This window comes from Equus quagga, chromosome 18 (assembly GCF_021613505.1).
Source record: "Equus quagga isolate Etosha38 chromosome 18, UCLA_HA_Equagga_1.0, whole genome shotgun sequence".
Lineage (NCBI taxonomy): Eukaryota > Metazoa > Chordata > Mammalia > Perissodactyla > Equidae > Equus > Equus quagga.
The window spans coordinates 27,773,521-27,796,588 of record NC_060284.1 but is presented as its reverse complement, the minus strand read 5'-3'; the positions used below and the strand labels follow the sequence as shown (position 1 = coordinate 27,796,588).

The window sequence follows — 23,068 nt, the reverse complement described above, 5'->3', positions numbered from 1 at the left end:
AGAACAGCATGAAATGAGACCAGAGAAGCAGGCAGGAACCTTGTCATGTAGGGCTTTGTATTCCAGGATAAGGAGCTTGGATTTTTCTTTTTTAATTGTGGTAAAATATATATAAGATTTACCATTTTAACCACTTTAAAGTTTACAATTCAGTTACATTAAGTACAGTCACAATGTTGTGTAACCACTGCCACTAACTATTTCCAGTATTTTCATCACTCCAAAGGGAAACTCCATACCCATCAGCAGTTATTTTCCATACTCCCTCCCCCTAGTCCCTGGCAACTATTAATCTGCTTTCTATCTCTATATGGATTTGCTAATTCTGGATATTTCTTATAAAGAGAATTATGCACTATGTTTCTGGTTTCTTCCATTTAGCATAATGTTTTCAAGGTTCATCCATGTTGTAGTATGTATCAATACTTTAATCCTTTTCATGGCTGGATAATATTCCTTGTATGGATATACTACCTTGTGTTTATGCATTCAACTACTGATGGACATTTGGGTTGTTTCCACTTAGTGGCTAACGTGAATAGAGCTGCTATGAACATTTGTGCACAATTTTTGTCTGAACACCTGTTTTCAATTATTTTGTGTACACACCTAGGAGTGAAATTACTGTTATATGGTTAATTCTATGCTTAACTTATTGAGGAACTGACAAACTGTTTTCCACAGTGGGTGGACCATTTTAGTTTCCCACCAGCAATGGATGAGGATTCTAATTTTTCTACACACTTGCTAACACTTATTATTTTCCTCTTTTAGGGTTTTGTTTGTTTTTATTTTGGCCATCCTGATGGGTGTGAAGTGGTTTGTACCTCATTGTGGCTTTGATTTAGATTTCTCAAGAAGCTTGGATTTTATTCTGAATCTTTTGGTAGGCCATTAGAAAGTTTAAGTAGGAAAGCAATATGATCTGATTTATGTTTTAAATCACAAACTTAAATCCATTCCGCAGAGGATGGATTGTGGGAGGGGGAATCAAGAATGTGAGCTGGGAGACCAGTTGGAAAGCCACAGCAATAGACCAGGTGAGAGACGATGATGGCTTGTGCTAAGATGGTAACAGAAAAAAGGCCAAGATATCAACAGGTTTCAGAATATGTTTGGGAAATAAAGCTGACATGACTTGCTAAGGGGTTGGATGAAAAAAGGGAGAGAACGAGATAAGAATAATCTTATAGATTTCTGGTTTGCGTAACTGCATGACACTGAGAGGGAGGAAGAGCAGGGTTATGAGGAGAAAAATGAGTTCTGTTTTGGCCAAGTTAGAGACGACTCTTAAAAATATCTAAGAGGAGGTAACAAGTAAGTCATCAGATATTTGAGTCTGGAGTTTGGGGAAGAGATCATTACTGGAGATATGGGTTTGGAAGTCTCTGACACATAATACTCAAAGCTACATGAAATTTACTAAGAATGAGTTTGTGGGTAGAAACGAGAAGAGGGTCCTACATTGAATCATGGGATACAAGATCTAAGTTTGTGGGTCATCTTGCTGCTCTCTATCCTGTTTTTTCATTCCACATTCTACATCCTGGTTTGTAATTTTGTTTTCCTTGTCAGAATCTATTTCCCACACTTTGGTTTTGGTCTGGCTCTCCACTCCCATTCACCATAGAGGTGTGCTGGAACAGCATTTTATGCTATTGCAGCTAATCCAAGGACCCAGACTTTAGAGTTGGACAGACTTATATTTAACTTCCTTCTCTGGATCCTACTATCTGACTTTGGGCGTTTTACTTAATTTTCCCAAGCCTCGGTTTTCCCAATTGTAAAAAGGTGATAATATGTATCTGATAGGTTTGTTGTAAAGAAATAAGTGAGATCATATATGAAGTCCCTAGAATAGTCCTGGCACAAAATAAGGGCTTAATACAAAGAATAATATTGTTATTATTAATGTTATTTTGCTATTAACCACTGCAGTAAGCTGGTCCAACCATTTTTTTTACCATATGGGATACAGGAGAGAGCCAGTGTAAAATGGTCCGAAGACCAAGGAGGGAAGTATTAGTCAACAGCAATGGCTGAATTAGTTGGATGGAGCATGGGATGGGTTAACTAAGATGAGCCGCAGTGAGCCAAAGGCAGCTGAGAAGTCTGGATACCGAGAATTCAACAACAAACTTTATTGTATGACACAAGGACTCAAAGTAATAAAGTGAAATACCTGTAACTGTGATACTATTTCTTACTATGTAACTCACCTAAGTTCAGCTGTGAGATCCTTTATAGTACTGTATTTTTCCTCTAATGATAATTGAGCCTTCTGTAGTACATCCCTCAATTCCTGGAGTTGTCTTAAAGTACTTTTTAACTCTCCATGAGCATTTTGTAGCTCAGTCTCTAGTGCTTCTCGTTTCTGTGAAGCTTCTGATAGTTCAGTTTCGGTGTGGTATTGTAACTTTTCTAACTCCTTCACTGTCAAGAGGAGAAAATAATTTTAGAACTATATATAAACCATTTGTTATTAACAATTTTGTAAATAATTATAATTAAGAATATCCAGTTTTATGTATCTACAAGAGACAAAATACTAACCACTCATTGTCCCTTCCAACCCCACCATCCCAAATTCTCATTTTATTCCAGTTCCTTAAATATAAATGTGCAGGCAGCTAAGCTCAGCTAACCTGTTGCTTACCAGCGTTTGTCTTCTTATCTAGTTCTGTCTTTGTCTGTTCTAAGATCATATCTAACTGAGTAAGATGCATTGTTTTATTTTCTCCATCTCGTTTTAGGTGCATTATTTCTTTTTCCATTTTAGACAGCTCTTCTTTGTACTGATCCATCTCAAGTTTTACTTGCCTAATTAAAAATAAAAAATAAAACAAGTAGTAAATGATAATTTGGAAACTTAAAAACCAACTGACTTATCCTTGACTAAACAAAGTCTACAAGACATATAAGGACAAATATCAGCAAAATGTCTACTCATAATCTTTTTTTTTAAGATTTTATTTTTCCCTTTTTTGCCAAAGCCCCCGGTACACAGTTGTGTATTTTCAGTTGTTGGACCTTCTAGTTGTGGCATGTGGGCCGCCGCCACAGCGTGGCCCAACGAGTGGTGCCAGGTCCTCGCCCAGGATCCAAACTGGCGAAACCCTGGGCCACCAAAGCAGAGCACGCGAACTTAACCACTCGGTCACGGGGCTGGCCCCATCTACTCATAATATTAAATCACCTATTTTACTGTTATTTTTTTACAATGCTCCAACTAAAAGATTGTAATTCTGCACCAGTTACATACCACAAAATACAATCTGTAAGTCCTATTATCTGCAACACAGAAAATAAAGAAGCCAAGCAAACAAAATATCCATCATACAGACCATACTACTCACAGGAAAGTCAAGTCAGTCGTTTTTACTCAGACCTTTTTAATTAACGTTATCTTTTGTAGCTTTAAAAGGAAACTAGACATTCCTAGAATAGTGTAACTTCCTTGCTTTACAGATGAGGAAAGTGGAAGGTTAGGTGAATCATCTGGAATAATATAAATAGTTATTAATAGTGAGAGGGCCAGGTTTACTGACTTTTAGTCAGTCCCAAGCTTATTCCTCTCCCTATATAGACTAATCAACATAGTGAAAGAAGGTTTTAAGTCCATTTGTTGGTATTTCCAAAGTGATATTCATGAACTAAACAACTGCTAATGTCAATCTCAGTGATGGGCAGAGCTGACACTCCTTTGCATCAGCATTTTTTTGTTGTTGTTCTTGCTCTTTTGATCTTTGACATTTCGCAAACTGAGTTTGCAAGGAGTGTTTCTTTTCCAAATGCAACTTAGACAAATTTGGATTCGGTCAAGAGTTTTTTCAATCTGATGTCCATGAGTGAATGTGAGGAAAACTATAAAACCCCAGAAGCAATATGCAAAATTACGTATGCATATGCACATCTATGTATAGAAAGTAATCCACAGCTTTTTATCATATCCTCAAATATGTCCATGGCCCAACAAAGTTATAAACTATTAGATTATACAAGTGTAATGACCCTTTTACATTTCTAAATTCCAGGTAAATGATTTTTAGCTTGACTAATTCTTTTGTTTACACTAGAGTAGATATAAAACATAATTAGAAAATGTAATTAGAAAGAGGTTGGCATAGAGTACCAAGAGCTGACAGCTTGTCAGCAAAGGAGTTGGGGAAAAATTACTTAAAAAAATACAAGAACTCAAAACCACAGCAGTCTACACATTTGGTAAAAAACAAACAGAGCTCTACACTCCTTAAGGTTTCATTATTAGGGTACCACTATGTTTCAGCATGGTATAATAACTGATGTGTGTAGTGATAACCCTGACACACCCAGAGAAGGTAAAAGTGAAAAGAAAACATATATTTGAGAAAATTTCTACCAAAAAAGTTTTTTATTTTGAAGTTTCAGTACTTGGTAAAGATAAATTCCACTCATTTCTTTCTTTATGAGCAACTACTCATTCTTTCCTGATACTAGGTAAATCAGGCATTACTATAATAAATATAGAAGAGTTTAAAAATGTTAACTATTATATGCATAATATAATACTAAAAATTTTCCCATAACTTTCAACATTTTATGACAGGCTTTAAAACCACCAGTTTTTCCAGAAATGCTTCACCTTTTTGTCACAGTTATTAAGGGCAATCAAGTCTGAGATTGGAAACAGGGCCAAAGAAAGGACTATTGCAAAAGTAATACTAAACTTTGAGAACACGGCAGCTGAGACTCTCTGGCTTCTTCAAATGTAAGAAAGATTTTAAAATGGCTATGGGGGCAGTCTGAGAAATCTAACAAGTGCTCTATGAGCCTCAGCACTGAGAAACCAGGGTCAGGATCATTCACAGGCAGTGACATTTACATGTAGCACCAGAAGAACCTTTTAGCAGCTGTATAACAGAAAAAGACCTTGGTTTTAGAGCACATCTAAATTGTGTATCTCATACCTTAACTTCTTTGAGTTTCCGCTTCCTATTTTAAAAGCAGGAATAATAAAACCCCTATCATAGGGCTGTTTTGAAGATTAAGTTAATGTGTTTACCTAGCACACTGCCTGGCACACAGAAGGTGCTCAATAAATTAGCTTCCTTTCTTTCTATTTGAACATATTTTAATTCTAAAACAGATCCAAGGAGATTTATACAGATATAGTTCAACTGTAATGCCTTTTGGGAGAGAAAAAATAGTTTTATAAATCATAGTGCCAAAAGTGAAAAAAGCAATAGTGAGAACAGAGAAAACAGAATGAAGAGAAGATTTCTTGGAACTATGGTACATCTTTCTGATGAAGTTTAGTCATGTAGTGCATAAGCTTCCTATTAGTATTTAGGACTTACTTTTCTTCCTCAGTGTGCCCATTAGCTATAAACAAGAAGAATTTTTTGTCTAGAAATCAAAGGGTGGGGGTAACAAAAGCAAGAAGTAATTGCTCCAATTTTCTCAGTGAAACAGAAAGCAAGATTATTAGTGAAAGCAAAGATTGGGGAGGGATTGTTGGAGTTTTGAAAGAAAAGGCAAAGGTGTAAAAGAGTCTTCTGCAAGAATGAGTATTATTGTGATTGCCTGATAGCATTAAGGGCACACTTAAGGTTTAAAGTTATGAATTTAAAGTAAGATTGGTCAGCATGGTTATATTTTTCCAGCCTCTGTAAAGATGCAAGCACAGAATAGTCTGAGTTTGGTTTTTAGTGCTGTGTACCACAAAGTAAGAGACAGGTAAGGGAGCTGTGGGTATATGCATATCAATGACTTAATGACTAGCTAGAATGTAAGCTGGGTAAAGAGAGGAGAGAGGGCATCAGGGAATGAGACAGTGATGCAATTGATGAATTAGAGTCCTGATTAGATCAAAGAATTGTTGAATTTGGCGTATTAAAGGGAATGAAGTGAGAATACAGGGGTAGAGGCATAATATTCAAATTATGTTGAAATATTGGAGACATTAGAAATGACAAAATCTAGGGTAAATCATGTGAGTGAGTGGCTAAGGTATGATAGAGATCAGGATCATTAGAGAAGAGGAATTCTAAAAACTGAGAGCCTAAGGAGTCAGAAGGATCAGCTAAATAGATGTATATTGAAATGCCCAAGAATAATGGCAGTATGGGTGTTGTAGAAGGCAACAGTAAGTCAGGTGGCCTGTAGGTGTCAGCAATAGTGAGAGATGATATGATCCAATGACACAAGGTTCATGAAGTATGGTATACTATGCCACATCCTGACCCTCTGGTACAAGAACTGTGGGGAAAGTTTTTACTTTAGAGGGCTGCAGGGGAAGAAGCAATGTCCTCAAGGGAAAGTCAGATTTCTGTTACAGCAAGAGAAAAGAAAAGGTAGAGAATACAGGGAATGCCTCTCAGGATGGACTGTGAATTCCAGAGGACACAGTGGAAGTTTTTCAGAAGTTGTGATGGGGTGAGAGAGGGGAAGAGAATACATAGAGAGGTATAAGAAAGGATAAAGTTACAATGTGATTAGTCTCAGATGATTTTAATCTTCGGTCAAGGTTGAGAACCAGTTTTATTCTAATAAGTTACTCCCTCCCATAAACAACTAGACCCTATAAAAATTTCCTCAATATGAATACATCTTTGCCTGCAACTTTTAATGTTATTGACAATTTAATTTAAAACAACACTTGCTGAGTGCCTATGAGGTATATGGAACTATGCTAATTATTGTGGGAGGACCATTGAAATAAACCAGATATATCTTGGCCTTAAGGAACTCACAGTATAGTAGGAGGATTAACAGTATTAAACCATACTACAGAAAGGCATAATGAGGGATTTGAAGGAAGTACAAACAAAATACTATAGGAACACAGACTACGGAGAAAGTAATTCTTCAAGCAAATGCTTCACTGAACATTATCTGATATTGAAACTCAGATAGTACTGATGTTAAAACAGGAAGATAAATAAAAGTAACAGTCATTTTACCTGGCAGTACCAGTAAGTTCAATAACTTTTTGCCTTTTCATATCTGCTTCACGTGTGGCTGCTTCACATTTCTCCTCCATTTTTCTCAACTTTTCAGCTGAACTTTCCCTTTGTTTTTGAAGCTCTTGTTCCAGTTTTGATACCTTATAAAGCAGTTTTCAATAATTCTTTAAAACTCAGTCACAGTTCAACATTCTTCAGAAGAAAAACATTTATATAAATTTGTAGCCTAGCCTATCATTCAGTTTCTGGATGTATTACAAAAATCAAAACTATAGACCAGGAAGTAGTGTTTTGGAAATATAAAAGCAAAACTTAATCTTTAATAATAAAGATACTTCATTCATATACATATTTATAGAAGTGGACCCATCATAATATTAAAATAGGACTTATAAGCATTGAACAAAATAATGGTAAATGTTTCCCTTTTCATTATCCCCATCTGAATCTTCTTTCTTCCCTTGTCAAACTATGTTCCTTTCCTTCTTCACAAATTGGCTCATTCAGTGAAGGATTCCTAGACTGCCACCTGCCCTCAAACATTACAACTTACATTTGCTCCCAACACAACTTGCATTTGCTCCTATTCATTTTTCCTTCTCTTCTCCTACAGTGACAGACTGTATAAGTCAAATTGCTTCACAGGTGTTCTGGAGCCAATTCCTCTCTACTTTCTCAGGAACCTCATACTATTGACTATCTCTACTTTCTGCTGTATCTTTACTCTCTTTCTTCTGGTTTCTCTATATTAGCATTTAAAGATGTTCCAGACCTTCCCATCATAAAACAACTTCCTTTCATACCTCCACCTCTCTCCAACTACCACCTTTTCTTTCCTCCTCTTTACAGCCCAACTTCTCAGAGTTTTCTATGTTTGTTGTATCATTTTTCTCACTTCTCATTCATTCTCAACCCATTCATTCTCAACCCATAGCAATCTGGCCATTCCACAGCAACTGCGCTACGTCACCAATGACCTCCGTGCTGCTAATTCTAATGGACATTTCTCAACCCTCATTTTATTTGACATTGATTGCAGCAGCCCATAACACCAACTATCATTCCCTACTTCATGAAATACTTACTTTGGCTTCCATGTACTGCACTCCTCAGAGATCTGTCCAAGTCAAGCTACTCACCCCTCATTTTATATTCTCTCCCTAGTTAATCTCAGCCACTCAAGGTCCTCAATGAACATTTACATGACTGTGATCTCAAAGTTAATCTTTGGCTAATGACTTTAATATCCTCCCTGATCTTCTAACACCTCCCAATGAAGAACTATATATAGATTGTAAGTCATTAATACCCACACTCCCAACTCAAGTTACAAGAATAAAACTAAAATAGTACCCAGGTAGAAAGGGAAGAGAACCATGGAAAACCTTCTCATTCCGTGCTTGACTAAATAGCACAGTCAGAAGCAGAAAGAATCTAAACATGAGTAATAATCTGAAAGAATCCAACATGGAACCTGTGCATAGTGGAATATGAATGAAAGGAGGAAAGAGAATATATACAAGAAAACTTACTCCAAATACTGAAGAAATTTCTAGATATAAACTTCTGTTGACCGTCAAAGAAATTAAAGAGAACAGAAAAATCTCTTAAAACAAAGATCATGAAGAAATAAAATAACCAAATGAAAAATACAAATGAACTAGTAGACTTAAGGTAAAAAAAAAAAAAGAAGGAAACCATAAGACCATTATAGAAATGAAACAACTTCAGAAGGAAAAGAATTATAACCAATCTTGCAAAAGCTAGAGCCAATGACAGGGATTTAGGAAGTGGGAATAAAACACAGATGAGATAAGGAAATGCTTCAGGATGAACCTATACAGCAGGCAAAACAAGCAATATGTCTAGACTTTAACAAAAGGCAGCCACAGGAGGGATGTCTCTAAAAAAGAAAACACAGGATACCTGTCTGATGTGTTTGAATGCATTGAAAGATTTTTTTAGTTTCTTTGGAGAGCCTGAGGATGAATCCAGAATACATAGATAAAAAAATCATACAAATGACAAAAAGGTGAGGTGTAATGAGATTACAGGGAACTAACATTTTCTAATTTATCCTTTTCTGTAAAGTTTGAAAAGAGAAAAACAAAATGAAAAATGTAAAATATCTGTCTGAAGAATTCAGATGAATTTGGTAATGAATGAAAGAGAAAAAGATTAGATTCTAGTATAAAATTTCCTAGGAGTCTTTCTTTGGAGTAACAACTTATTTTTAGAAAGTTTCCTTTGAAATTTTTCTTTTAGCATGGGTTTGGCATTTCTTTAGGGATTATCACACGTCTTGATCCAAAAAGAGGAACTTGGAAGGTATAATGATTCAAATAGGTATTACATTCAGGTCCAAGAAGAAGGGAGAAATTGAATAAAGAGGCCTGAATTATAACTAAGTTGTATGGAGTAACAAAAATGTGCCCATGGTATTATTACACAATCACATTACACAGGAATAGACATTATAATGTTATATTACAATGTTATAGAATATTTCTTATAATATGAAATCTTTGAGATTAAATAGCAATTTACATAACTAATAAAAAAATCTATTATCAATCTCAAAAATTCCTATTTCATACAAGTAAAACCATTTTGACCAATAACATATACCTGTTTTTCAAGTTTAGTCTGAATATCTTCTAGCTCTCCATTTCTAATTGTTTCTTGTTGTAACATTTGCTGTTGTTGCTGAAGAGTATGCTGTAGAATAACATTTTGCTCAGCGGTCTCTTGAAGACTGTGATTTTTTATCTTTAGCTCTTTCTGTAAACAATATACCTAACAAATATATACATTTCTCATTACAATGTCACGTTTCATATAAAAAGCAATAAAATGTCAAAGCTGTCTACCTTAGTAGATAATTATCCCCACCCGTCATGTGGGACAATTGCATTTATGGCTACAGTTTATTATGTGGAAGAGCAGGGTTCATTTTTCTGATGGGGAGATGTGTTAGAAGAGCCTGCTTATAGGGCTGGATCTTGGCTGGTGTCTGTAAATGTGGCTTTTGAAACATTCTCTAAATGATGAGATTGTTTTGCCAGGCTAGCACACTGAATCACACTTTCCTTCTTGGAGTCTGGAATTTGGATACTTGTTGCTGTTCCTATGTGACCAGCCCCCAATAAAAAACCCCTGAACTTTGAGTCATAAGCAGGCTTCCCTGGGCAGAAATACTGTAAACGTGTTGCCACATTTCACTGCTACAGAAAGGAGCACGTTCTATGTGACCCCTCCCAGAAAGAAGGAGAGAACATAGAAAGCCATGGATTTCTCCACACTCCATTTGATATATCTTTCCCCCTTACTGATAATAAACTATAGCCATGAAAGCACTGCATAAATGTTAGGTGCTATTTATTATATTATTGTTGCTATTACTGCTGTTTGTAAAATGCAAGCAAAGCACTCTTGAATATCCATGCTCCAAAAATCACAAAAAGGAATGACAATACCAACTAAGAAATTGCATTCATTCACTGCAAATATTTAGGACTTGAACATGCTGGTCCCCAAAACTGCTTTCAAAGATACCTTTAAAGTTATCTGGGAGCACCTACTAAGAAGGAAAAAAAATGCCTTTTGTCCTAGTAATCCTAAAAATCTGCCAAAAGAAATTATTTTCAAAATTGCATAAACAATGAAGCCTAATTTAATATATATTTTATAATATTATTCACCTGCTCCCAAAAGGAGAAAGTTTAATAAATGATGATATAGCAACCTAACTAAAAATGATGCAACCATTTAAAATAATAATTTAAAAGACAATAGCAAAATATAAAATTTTACAAAATGAAATCAAGTGAAAAAAAGCCCAGAATTACATTTCATTAATATAATCATGAAACACATGCAGGCAAATAGAAAAGTGAAAACTTATGTAGGTAAGTCTTCTTTAAAAGGTTTCTTGTTGCTGCTTATGTAACAACTATTTTTAAAGTGTAGGAAAATAAAGCCATTCCTTTAAAGCAAAAAATCTTTCCAATAAATATCATTCCAGAAGAAAGGAATTTTAAACTCCTAAGAAACGGTGGAAGAGAATCTTGACTTGGTTCTTTTTTCTAATACCCAGCAATTGAACATTCAGCAGCATCACAAAGGGCTTAGGGGCCAAACATCCTTTGCTCATGGTGAGAAATTTTTAAATTTCAAACTACTTCATCATGTGATGACATTGTAAACTTGGAGAATTCGAGATAGCACAGACAACTAACCAATTTCTAACCCCATTCTTATAGTTATTTTTATGCTAACCTATTTTACTTAATTTTGTCTATATGAAAATAATTTATTTAGTGCAAAACTGTATCAGTATCCCCTGTTTTCTTTCTTTTCCCTTACACCATGCACAAAAAGCAACTCAAAATGGATTAAAGACTTGAACGTAAGACCTGAAACCATGAAACTTCTAGAAGAAAACATAGGCAGTACACTCTTTGACATTGGTCTTAGCAGCATATTTTCAAGTACCATGTCTGACCGGGCAAGGGAAACAAAAGAAAAAATGAACAAATGGGACTACATCAAATTTTTAAAAAGCTTCTGCACAGCAAAGGAAACCATCAAGAAAAAGAAAAGACAACCTAACAATTGGGAGAAGATATTTGCAAACTATATATCAGATAAGCGGTTAATATCCAAAATATACAAAGAACACATACATCTCAACAACAAAACCAAGAATCCAATTAAAAAACGGGCAAAAGATCTGAACAGAGATTTCTCCAAAGAAGATATATGGATGGCCAACAGGCATATGAAAAGATGCTCAACATCATTAGCTATCAGGGAAATGCAAATCAAAACTACAATGACATATCACCTCACTCTGGTCACAATGGCTATAATTAACAAGACAGGAAACAACAAGTGTTGGAGAGGGTGTGGAGGGAAAGGAACCCTTGTACACTGCTGGTGGGAGTGCAAACTGGTACAGACACTATGGAAAGCAGTATGGAGTACGCTCGGAAAATTAAGAATAGATCTACCATATGATCCAGCTATTCCACTGCTGGGTATTTATCCAAAGAACTTGAAAACACAAATGCATAAAGATACATGCACCCCTATGTTCATTGCAGTATTATCGCCAACAGCCAAGACTTGGAAGCAACCTAGGTGCCCATCAAGGGACGAATGGATAAAGAAGATGTGGTATATACACATAATGGAATACTACTCAGCCATAAGAAATGCTGAAATCCGGCCATTTGTGACAACATGGATGGACCTTGAGGGTATTATGCTAAGCAAAATAAGTCAGAGGGAGAAAGTCAAATACTCTGTGATCTCACTCATAAGTAGAAGATAAAAACGACAACAAACAAACACATAGCAACAGAGATTGGATTGGTGGTTACCATAGGGGATGGGGAGCGGGGGGAGGGCAAAAGGGGCGATTAGCCTCACACATGAGGTGATGGACTATAATTAGTTTTTGGGTGGTGAACGTGATGTAACCTACACAGAATTTGAAATACATTATGATGTACATCTGAAAGCTATATAATGTTATAATACAATGTTACTGCAAAAAAAAAAAAAAAAGATAAGGTAAAATTGGCTTGTATTCCCAAATACTGTACACAAGCTGTTTGAGATCTGAACAGCAGTTGCCTCTTTAGACGGGGTATGCCCTTACTTGTATGCCTCAGTGTCCATCCCACCCCCGACCCCTCTTTATTACCTTATACCCAGCCTCATTTTATTTGGTTATGTTTTTCCTGCCTGGCCCTATAACTATTGGATTTTGTGACTCTTGTACAGTATTTTAGACAAACTGCAAATTTAAGTTTTCCGTGGCATATTCAAAGTGAATTTTTTTCTCTAGAATATGCAGCACACATTTTATCCTCCCTATTTTTGAAAACTTAATGTCTATAATCAACAGCCTTCATTGCTATGGAATAATTCAAGTTTGATTTGACTTAAAAATAACTCATTTACAAGAATCTTTAAGCAAATTCATCTATTGCATAAAACAAGGCATATTTGACGATGGAAAAATTACTTGATTTCCAGAACTTAGCCCTCCTGCTGTGTTTGTAGCTTGTACCTAGGTGTGATTTAAGATTCCTTTGTCTGACAGTTTGTCTGAAAGGTGGCATTGCTATCCTTATAAAATGAGGGCAGTGATTCATATTAGCTGGGGTAAAGAACGTGTTGGCAAGACCCTGAGTTTTTCTTATCAAAGGGCTATACAAATTCTCTGAAAGGAGTAAAGATATTATTGTGATCCTATGATCATAGAAATTCATATCACACATGAGGAAGCAAGATGCGAATTTATAACTAAAGCATCCACAAGGATTTGTGTAATTCAGAACCAAGGTAAAAGAGTCAGAAACAGCCCTATGAGAAGCCAGATCATTATAGAGGTTGTTTAATTAATTCTTTACTCTGAGGAGAAATGCCATTGGCACTTCATTATTTTGGTACTGAAACCACAATTGGGGACTTTGAAAATGTGTATGTGAAACCACAAATAGATCCCGTCAGTTCTCTGTGAAGGGAGCTTCTATATTTCAATTCAAAAGCTGTATCTGCAGGGGATGTCCTTGTATTTCTTTCCTAATAGATTTTCATACTTTGTCCCTGGGGGTCTATGTTTATGTGAATTGTTAATTGGAGTTTTCATAATTTAAGAAATCATATTCTTGGAATAGGATGAGAAGTTTTCTGAAAATGGATTACCAATAATTTATTAAAATCATTTCATTCACAACAAAAAAAAATTAAATCTAACCCAGAAAAGTTACTGATAAGCTGTCAACTTCTCAAAATTTAAGTCCATCAATTTGAATAAAGATATTTATCTTGACAATGTAATTTGCATGAAGAAATCCTTTTATCACTTTTTAAAGCATTTTAACAAGGAATTAAAATATTTTCAATATAATTCAAGACCCCTAAGTCAGTATTATTTTAATCAAACATGTTTATTTCAACATTTGGAAAAGAATGTTTGCCTGAAGCAAAAGCTAAGAGAAATATTTATTATTTTTTGTGGTGGATAATCAACACGTAGTTTTTACAGCTAGCTAACTTTCTACCAATATGCTCTGGGGTGACTTAATTATTCAGCTAGTATGTGATTTGGGAATATCCATTGATTTAAAAGATTAAAACAGCTTTATAACATCACCTATTATTAACAGAATGGATGCTCTATGAATCAAATCAAATTTTCTAAAACCTAGCTACACAAGATGAAACATATGCTGTTATAATAATTATATTAGTCAGCATTAGAGTTTTCTCTGTAAGACATTATAATTTGCTCTAAAGACAAATAAGTAAAAAGTAAATAAATGTTAGGTTAATACCTAAAAAAAAAGTAAAGAGTAATCAGATTTTTCTCCATGTTTCTTATCAATATACATGAAAAAGTAAAAAATGATTTTTTAAGTAGGCCAATGCATATGCAACTGAGCTAATAATTCAGCAGCAATGAAAGGGCCTCCAAATCTTTCTAACTTACTTGCTTATTCTCTAGTGTGGTTGTACATACCTGACTGCCACTTCAGATTTCTAATTCAAGTTAAGCCTCAGTTTATATTTCCAGGTATTTCCAAAATAGTTCTAAGTTCATTTTGGGTAAACGCGTCATCTACCCTATGCTTTGGGTAAACACGTTATCCATGTTTGATTGTCTTTCTAAGAACGCAACGTCTAAAGCTCAACAAACTCTCTTATTACAAATACTGCCTGCCTCCAGACTCCATCTCTGCCAAGTCCATTTATGCTGAAGTGTAGTGAGGGCTAGAGAATAAATGCCTAAGTAATATTTTAAAGAAGATCATAGTAAAAAATATATATATATTCTTATTTCAGAATTTAAACATGTGGACAAAGAGAACAGACTAGTGGCTACCAGGGGAAAGGTGGGGTGGGGGTGGGCACAAGGGTGAAGGGCAGCTACAACACGACGGACAGACAATAATGTACAACTGAAATTTCACAAGATTGTAACCTATCATTAACTCAATAAAAACATACATATACACATTCCTATTTTAATGTCAAGGTATTCATAGTTTAGGTGATTTAATTTCCATGTTTTGGAGTAAAGAAATATATGCCCATCTGTCAAAGATGCTATAAAAACCTTCACAGAGGGAGGCGCAAGGAGGATGACAGGACCATACAAAATATAAAGATTTCTTTTTTTAACCTCTAAAGTTATATATAGAGAGATTTGTTTTTTTCAACCTCTAATGTTATATAATTACCTAATTCTGGAGTGCTGGTCAATTACAAATTTGTTCTTAGATCTATCCCTGCCTTCCCCCTGCTCTGTGCTCTGTGTATTGAAGGAAATTGCCCTCTGGATGACAGATAGATTTGGCCAATGGAAGGGGCCAGTAGTAGTAGTTTTCCTCCTCTACAGCCCCAATTTCTACTAGACAGACTCTTTCTCTGTGGCCCTAGCTCCACTAGGCAGCCCGGCTTCTGGACTATAGTCACATGATCCCTTCTTGATGCTCCTCTATACCTAAGGATGGTAGAGGGTCCCTTCTTATGACAATCTCTGAGTCACCTTAGCATGCTTTGTTTGGTTTCTCTACTCTCCATCACCTGTGTATCTAATTCTCTGTATAAAAATCCCTCCATTTTAAAGATATAGAAGGGTTTCTGTTTTTCTTGTTGGACCTTTTAGATATACACAAGTCAACTTTAACAAAGATTTGCTGGGGACTATTTCTACACATGAATTTAAGGTTTAAATATATATATTAAAAATTCTAACAGGGGCCGGCCCTGTGGCCGAGTGGTTAAGTTCGCGTGTTCCGCTTCGCCAGCCCAGGGTTTCGCTGGTTTGGATCCTGGCCGCAGACATGGCACCGCTCATTAGGCCAGGTTGAGGCAGCATCCCACGTGCCACAACTAGAATGACCCACAAGTAAAATATACAACCATGTACTGGGGGGATTTGAGGAGAAAAGGCAGAAGAAAAAAAAAGATTGGCAACAGTTATTAGCTCAGGTGCCAATCTTAAAAAAAAAATTCTAACAAAGAAATAGAATTCTTCAGGAAGTTTATCCCTTTGAGCAAACATTGAGTGACCACCTATTGTGTTGAAAGTAAAGTGGCAGACACTGAGGATACAGAGGTGTGAATAAGATAACTCAAGAAAAGCCTTCTATCTAGTATCTGAGAAACTCATCTCAATAAAGAAAGTTGAATTTCTAGATCTAATTTGCAATCCTTCAGACAACTAGAAGGAACCAAAAAAATTTTTTTTAATTTGAAGAATTTTATACAATGTTCTAAGGTTAATTATTTTATAATAGAATTACTCTGTGATAGTAATAATAATTTCATCTTCTGATTTCCTACAGATTAAAGAATATCAGAACTTTAAGGCGTCACATTTCGTGTTGCACTCAAATAATGTTTGTTTCTTAAAGAATATAAAATTGGAATTTACATTTTACTGGAAAGATTTTTTATATCAGCTATATAAAGATGTACTTATAAAGTATCTTGAAAATAATATCTTAAAAAGAAAACACTTGAAAAACAGGCTCTGTATAAAGGAAATGTTAGTTTACCTCTTCAGATTTCTTCTTTAGCTGTGTTTCAAACTTTTCCTTATTTCCTTCCAATTGATTCAAATGCAAGGCAAGTTCTTCCTTACAAATTTCCAGTGCTGAATCTAACTGTCTGACCTAAGCAGGGAAAGAGCAAAAAGGGGAAAAGCAACTAATATTAATGAGTGCTTATTATATGTTCAATATTTTATAGACTTATCTCCTAATGTTACCTCAGTGCTTCAAACAGTGATTATATAGTCCAAGTTAGGATACAAAATGCTATTACGGAAGAGATTTACTTAGAAAATTAATTTTTCATTGTAAACTAGGAAACCAGAGACTGGAGTCCCAAAGAATAAATAGGACATGGTGAAGAAAGGCAGGAAGACAGAGCATGTTCAGAGACAAGGCGCTGTGAAAGGGAATGGTGAGAAGTTGGCAAGAGCTTAGGGTGTCAAGAGCATGAATTTGTAGGACATGGGTACTTGGGAGATAAGACTGGCAAGATAACGAAGCTATGGTGTGAAGATTCTAATATGCTAAAGTTACTAAAAAAATAAAAATGTTTTTGTCAGCTAGGAAAAAAATACTTAGGAGAACACTGCCTTTGCTTTGACTCGGTGAAAACATTTTCAGAAAGGCAGCAATGTTAGTTGGTTCAAGTGTTCACACAGCTGCAAATGCTTTACACTACCTTAATATTAAGAGCAGATGAGCAAAGAGCGACCCAAATTCAGTAAATTTTTTTTCAAAAAATTAGTTCAAGGGCCACAATTTGTACACATGCTCCATATCCCAGCATTTAATAAGATTTCTTGTCTTGCTCCTTTCTTTTCCTTATTGTAATTTTGAGCTTTTCAGAAGTGTTTTTTTTCCTCTTCATGCTAATAGTATTCTAGTAAATAGTCTTGAAAGTGTGAAAGAAATCTCAACAAGAAGAAAAGGAGAAAAATTTTCCCTCTTGCAATCCTATTCTACATCATGAAATTATCCTTGCAACTCTTTTTTCTAAAAAGAGAATCTTGAAAGAGTTTTCGAAGATTGTCCCTATAGCCTGTGAATACAACCATTAACAGCTAAAAACTTTCTTTGTTAACAAACTGTTGCCCTAGTAATAATTTTCAAATTAACCGTTTATTTTATAAAAGGTATAAATACTCGTAAATTTTCTTTCTTAAGCATGAGAATGAGTGTTAGTACTTTGTATCATCATCCACACCCAGAGAAAAGATAAAATCTATGACTCTGTCAATATCACGCCTGATAATCAACAATATAACAACTCATTCAGGAATGGTTCATCACTAGATGTTAAAACCATTGGTTATAAGGTTGCTGATGAGCAAGACATTCACATGGCTCTAAAGAATCACCCCACATTTTATTTATTAATTACAAAGAAAAAAACATGCCCTTAAAATGGTGAGATCTGGCAGTAACCACCTTAAATAAGGTGTCAAGATTGGCAATGCCAATACTGGGGTGGTCTGAGATTATGTGCCTCCTGATGTGAAACAGTGGGAAGAACACAGTAAAAGCCACATGGTGTTCTAGTTGACCTAGACTTTTCAGAAGATTCAGCGCCATGAAGAATAGAAGGAGACAATGAGTTTAGGGGAATCTAAAGAGCTAAAGGCAACACATCAATTATGACTGAATCCTAGCTTGGGGAAAGAAAAGCAAAAATCTAAAGTAGTGTTTCTCAAGGTTTTAATGGGCATACAAATCGCCTGGACATCCCGCTCAACTACAGATTCTGATTCAGTAGCAGGGTCAGGACTAGAGTGAGGAAAGGGAGCCGCCTAGGGCTCAGAATTTAAGAGGCACTTACTCTCAGGGTCATGCAAGTGCCAACACTTCACTTGTAGGACCCTGAGAGTAAGCATCTTCTTAAGTTTTGTGCCAGATGCACCTCACTTGCTTCAGCTTAGTCCCAGCTCTGTTTAGTAGGTCTGAAGTACAGCAGATATTCTGCAAGTCAAAAAGGTCCCAGGTGATGCTAATGCTGCTAGTACGCATACCACGCTTTGAGTATCAAGGCTATAAAGAACATTTTTAAATAACTGAGAAAATTTCAGTATGGACTATGGTTTGAATGATGTTATTAAATTAATGATGACTTTCTCTGGTGTGTAAAGGTGGCGTGGTCCCGTAAGAGGTAGTTTCTGTTCATAGGAGATTAAATGTGTAAAGTATTAAGGCATCTGCAACCTTCTCTCAGGTGATCTGGCACAAAGGAAAGGTGTGAGTGGGGGTGGGATTGGGTGGGTGCAGGCACAAGTGGCCATGTGGACATGCATCCATAGAAAGAGATGACGTGAGCGTACCTAGAGTTTAACAGACAGTGAATCTAGGTGAGGCATACACAGATGTTCTCTGTTCTCTTCTTCCCATTTGTTTATGGGTTTGAAATTTTTCAAAATAAAATTTAATTAAAAATTAATCAATTAAAACAAATAATAAAAACCAAAACATCTACTACTCTGTTAAATTGCTTATTTGAACAAACAGTTTGAGAAGCTGAATCTCACACAAATAAACATCATTCATTGCATACAAACCACCTACAAATATACATGTATGTATACGTACATGAATGAATGAAATCAAAACAAAGACATTGCTCTGCTGAACCAAAGAACCTCCTCAGGGACACAGTCTGGGGGCAACCAAGTTGGGGCTCTAGGCTGCCGATCTTCAACAAAAGCAACTAAGCTCTTCTTTTTTGTTTATTTTTTTCCACTTATGATTTTCTTTTGGGGGCAAAAATTCAGAATTGAAAACAAAAGAAAACAAATAACTAAAATAACAATAAGCACCTTCTCAATTTTCTATTTAGCAGCAGGTAACATAATTGGTTATTTATGTAACCAATTACATGACTGGTTATCAATTACCAATTACATATTACCTAAATTATATAAATTAGTTGGTTTCTTGTTAACTGTTCAGAATTTTCCCATCAATCTTCTAGCTCTCATTAATCATATTTTTATAAGTAACACAACTTTAAACTGATCCTTATTATTCTCCCACAAATAAAAAGTTCATAATATTTTTTTTGGCAAAGAACAAATAGAGCAATGCTGAGGGAAATGGCCAAAAGTCAGGAGAGGAAAGTGGTAATGACATAATCAAGTGAAGAAAACCAGGCTTCAAGTTTCTATTTTGTTGCTACAAATATTCTATATGTTAGAATCATTTTAGTATAGCTTGAGTCATAGGAACTTTGCTTAAATATTTCTTCCTCATTTTGACTTTTCCCCCAATAACAGCAAGCCTATTAAAGGTACCAAGGGAATAAAATGCAGCATCATAAGTCATTGTTTTGCTGATATCCTTCCTGTCTCATCTCTGCTTATTAACACATGGAAATAACTTACCAGATGACTGGCTAGATGTGTCAGGGAGTTTAATGAAAAACAGGAGGTAAGTGGTGATATGGATTTTATTTAATGAAATTATTGCATGCCAACGTTTGTAGAGTAATGGGTTTTTTTAAATGCTAATGACCTTAGAGGTTATTTTTACATGAGGAAATGAATAGACATAGCACTAAATGTTAACAGATTGGAGAATATTATAGAAAAGTTATGGATAAACATATAATTGTGTTTATATGAGTATACATGGTCACAAAATGGATTAAAAACAGAGTACTAGGCAAAAAGTAAATAACACTGGATTTTTTAATATCCTTTATGTTCAATCCATATATGACAGAATAAAGGTAGCAATATGTTTGGACCTATTTTTAACACTAAAAATGCAAAGGGAAAAATATTGAATATATAGTCATTACTTATTAAACTTTGAGTAACTTAGTATGTGCTAAGAATTTTATGTACTTCATTTCATTTAATTCTCACAGTGACCTACTTCTAGGGTATTATTACCCCTATTTTACAGATGAAGGAATTAAAGCTCAGAGACCTTAACTAACCTAGCCAAGATTACAATTAGTAAGCACTCTGAAGTCAAACTGAAACCCAAGTCAATTCAACTCCAAAGCACATGCCTTTAATCATGAAGATATACTAGCCACAAAACTGTATTTTATCTAGAAATTCTGGATTTTTACCCTAATTAATCTTCTGGCAGAACTGGTAAAAAGAAGCAAAACTAGACTGCTTATAGTTTCATCTCCTTTCACTCACTCCATTAATTCTTTACTGGTAATATTAATAAGTAGCTACAGTTAAAAAATATTTTTTTGTTGAAAAACAAACCTATCTTAGTCTCCAAGAAATATCCGACTCAATGAGGAAATACAACATAAGAATTATACACATCGAAGAAGGTGAAGAGAAGGAGAATGGAGCAGAAAGTGTGCTCAAAGAAATAATAGCGGAGAACTTCCCAAATCTAGGGACTGAGAGGGAAATGTGTGTGGAGGAAGCTTTCAGATCTCCTAGATTTGTCAATGTAAAAAGACCTACTGCAAGGCATATAGCAGTAAAACTGGCAGAAATGAATGACAAAGAAAGAATACTCAGGGCAGCAAGGCAGAAGAAAATAACCTATAAAGGAACCCCTATCAGACTTTCAGCAGATTTCTCTGCAGAAACCTTACAAGCAAGGAGAGAATGGAATGACATATTCAAAACTTTAAAAGATAAAAATCTTCAGCCAAGAATACTCTATCCAGCAAAATATCCTTCAGATATGAGAGAGAAATTAAATCTTTCCCAGACAAGCAAAAGCTAAGGGACTTTGCAGCCACGTGACCGCCCCCCCCCCCCCCCCCCCCCCCCCCGCCCACCACACACACACACAAGAAATCCTCAAGAAGGCCTTCATACTCGGAAAAAAAAAACAAGAGAGAAGGGGGTCACAAAACACAGAGTAAGGAAACAAATAGACAGAAGCAGAATAGGATAGCAAACATTCAACTACAGCATTAGGCTAAAGGGAAGGAAAACACCAAAAACAAAGACAATCTTGTCATTTTAACCACAAACTCACAACACAAGTTGGAATAAGATATGAGAATAATAACTGGAGGGGAGGAGGAAAGGAACTGAATCAGTTTAGACTAAGGAAATAAGAGGCCATCAGAAAATGGACTGTTATGCACGAGATTCTGATTACAAACCTCAGGGTAGCCACTAAACTAAAAAGCAGAACAGAAACACAAAAAATAAAGAAACACAGCATAAAAAACTGCATAATTCAATGGGTAGACCAAAACACACAGGGAATGCAGGAAAGCCAGAAAATGACTGATATAGTGACAGCATTAAGCCCTCACACATCAATAATCACCCTCAATGTAAAAGGATTGAACTCTCCAATAAAAAGACACAGAGTGGCAAGATAGATTGAAGAACAAGATCCAACAATTTGTTGCCTCCAGGAAACACATCTCAGCTCCAATGACAAATACAGGCTCAGAGTGAAGGGTGGAAGATGATACTCCAAGCTAATGGCAAACAAAAGAAAGCAGGTGTCACAATACTTACATCAGACAAAGTAGATTTCAAGATAAGGCAGGTAAAGAGAGACAAAGAGGGGCAATAGATAATGATCAAAGGGACACTACATCAAGAAGAAATAACGCTTATAAATATCTATGCACCTAACACAGGAACACCAAAGTTCATAAAGCAACTATTTAACAAACCTAAAAAGAAGATATCTAAAATAACACAGTAATAGTAGGGGAACTCAACACCCCACTCACATCACTGGACAGATCATCCAGACAGAAAATCAACAAGGAAACAGTGGAATTAAATGAAAAGCTAAAACAGTTGGACTTAACAGACATATACAGAACACTCCATCCAAAAACAGCAGAATATACATTCTTCTCAAGTGCACACGAAACATTCTTAAGGATAGACCATATGTTGGAAAACAAGGCAAGCCTCTATAAATTTAAAAAAATTGAAATAATAACAAGCATCTTCTCGGATGATAATGCTATAAAGCTAGAAACTATTTATAAGAAAAAAGCTGACAAAGGGACAAAGATGTGAAGACTAAACAATATGCTATTGAACAAGCAATGGATCATTGAAGAAATTAAAGAAGAATTCAAAAAATATCAGTAGACAAATGAAAATGATAACTTGCCACACCAACTCATACAGGATGCAGCAAAAGCTGTATTAAGAGGGAAATTCATTGCAATAAGGCACACCTCAACAAACAAGAAAAATCCCAAATAAGCAATCTCAATTACATGTAACTGAATTAGACAAAGAAGAACAAAGCCCAAAGTCAGCAGAAGGAGAGAAATAATAAAAATCAGAGCAGAAATAAATGCTACTGAAACAAAAAAGGCAGTAGAAAGCATCAATGAAACAAAGAGCTGGTTCTTTCAGAAGATAAATAAAATTGACAAACCCCTAGCCAGACTTACAAAGAAAAAAAGAGAGAAAGCTCAAATAAACAAAATCAGGAATGAAAGAGGAGAAATAACAACAGACCCCACAGAAATACAATGGATTATATGAGAATACTAGAAAAAACTATATGCCAACAAAATGGATAACCTAGAGGAAATGGGTAAATTCTTAGACTCTTTCAATCTCCCAAAGCTAAGTCAAGAAGAAGTAG

The 23,068-nt window shown here is 35.4% G+C and overlaps 1 protein-coding gene across 5 annotated transcripts in view; it reads right to left on the bottom strand.

The window, feature by feature from the left end:
• The window catches only part of CCDC18 (coiled-coil domain containing 18), a 100,514-nt gene that overhangs the window by 30,240 nt on the left and 47,206 nt on the right, over positions 1-23,068 (bottom strand). For all 5 annotated transcript variants that reach the window (XM_046645104.1, XM_046645103.1, XM_046645101.1 and 2 more), the window contains exons 18-22: positions 16,523-16,639; positions 9,573-9,740; positions 6,942-7,084; positions 2,657-2,820; positions 2,220-2,433 (exon numbers count right to left, since the gene is read on the bottom strand). In XM_046645104.1, the coding sequence (XP_046501060.1) occupies positions 2,220-2,433; positions 2,657-2,820; positions 6,942-7,084; positions 9,573-9,740; positions 16,523-16,639 (806 nt within the window). The remainder of the gene's footprint in view (positions 1-2,219; positions 2,434-2,656; positions 2,821-6,941; positions 7,085-9,572; positions 9,741-16,522; positions 16,640-23,068) is intronic.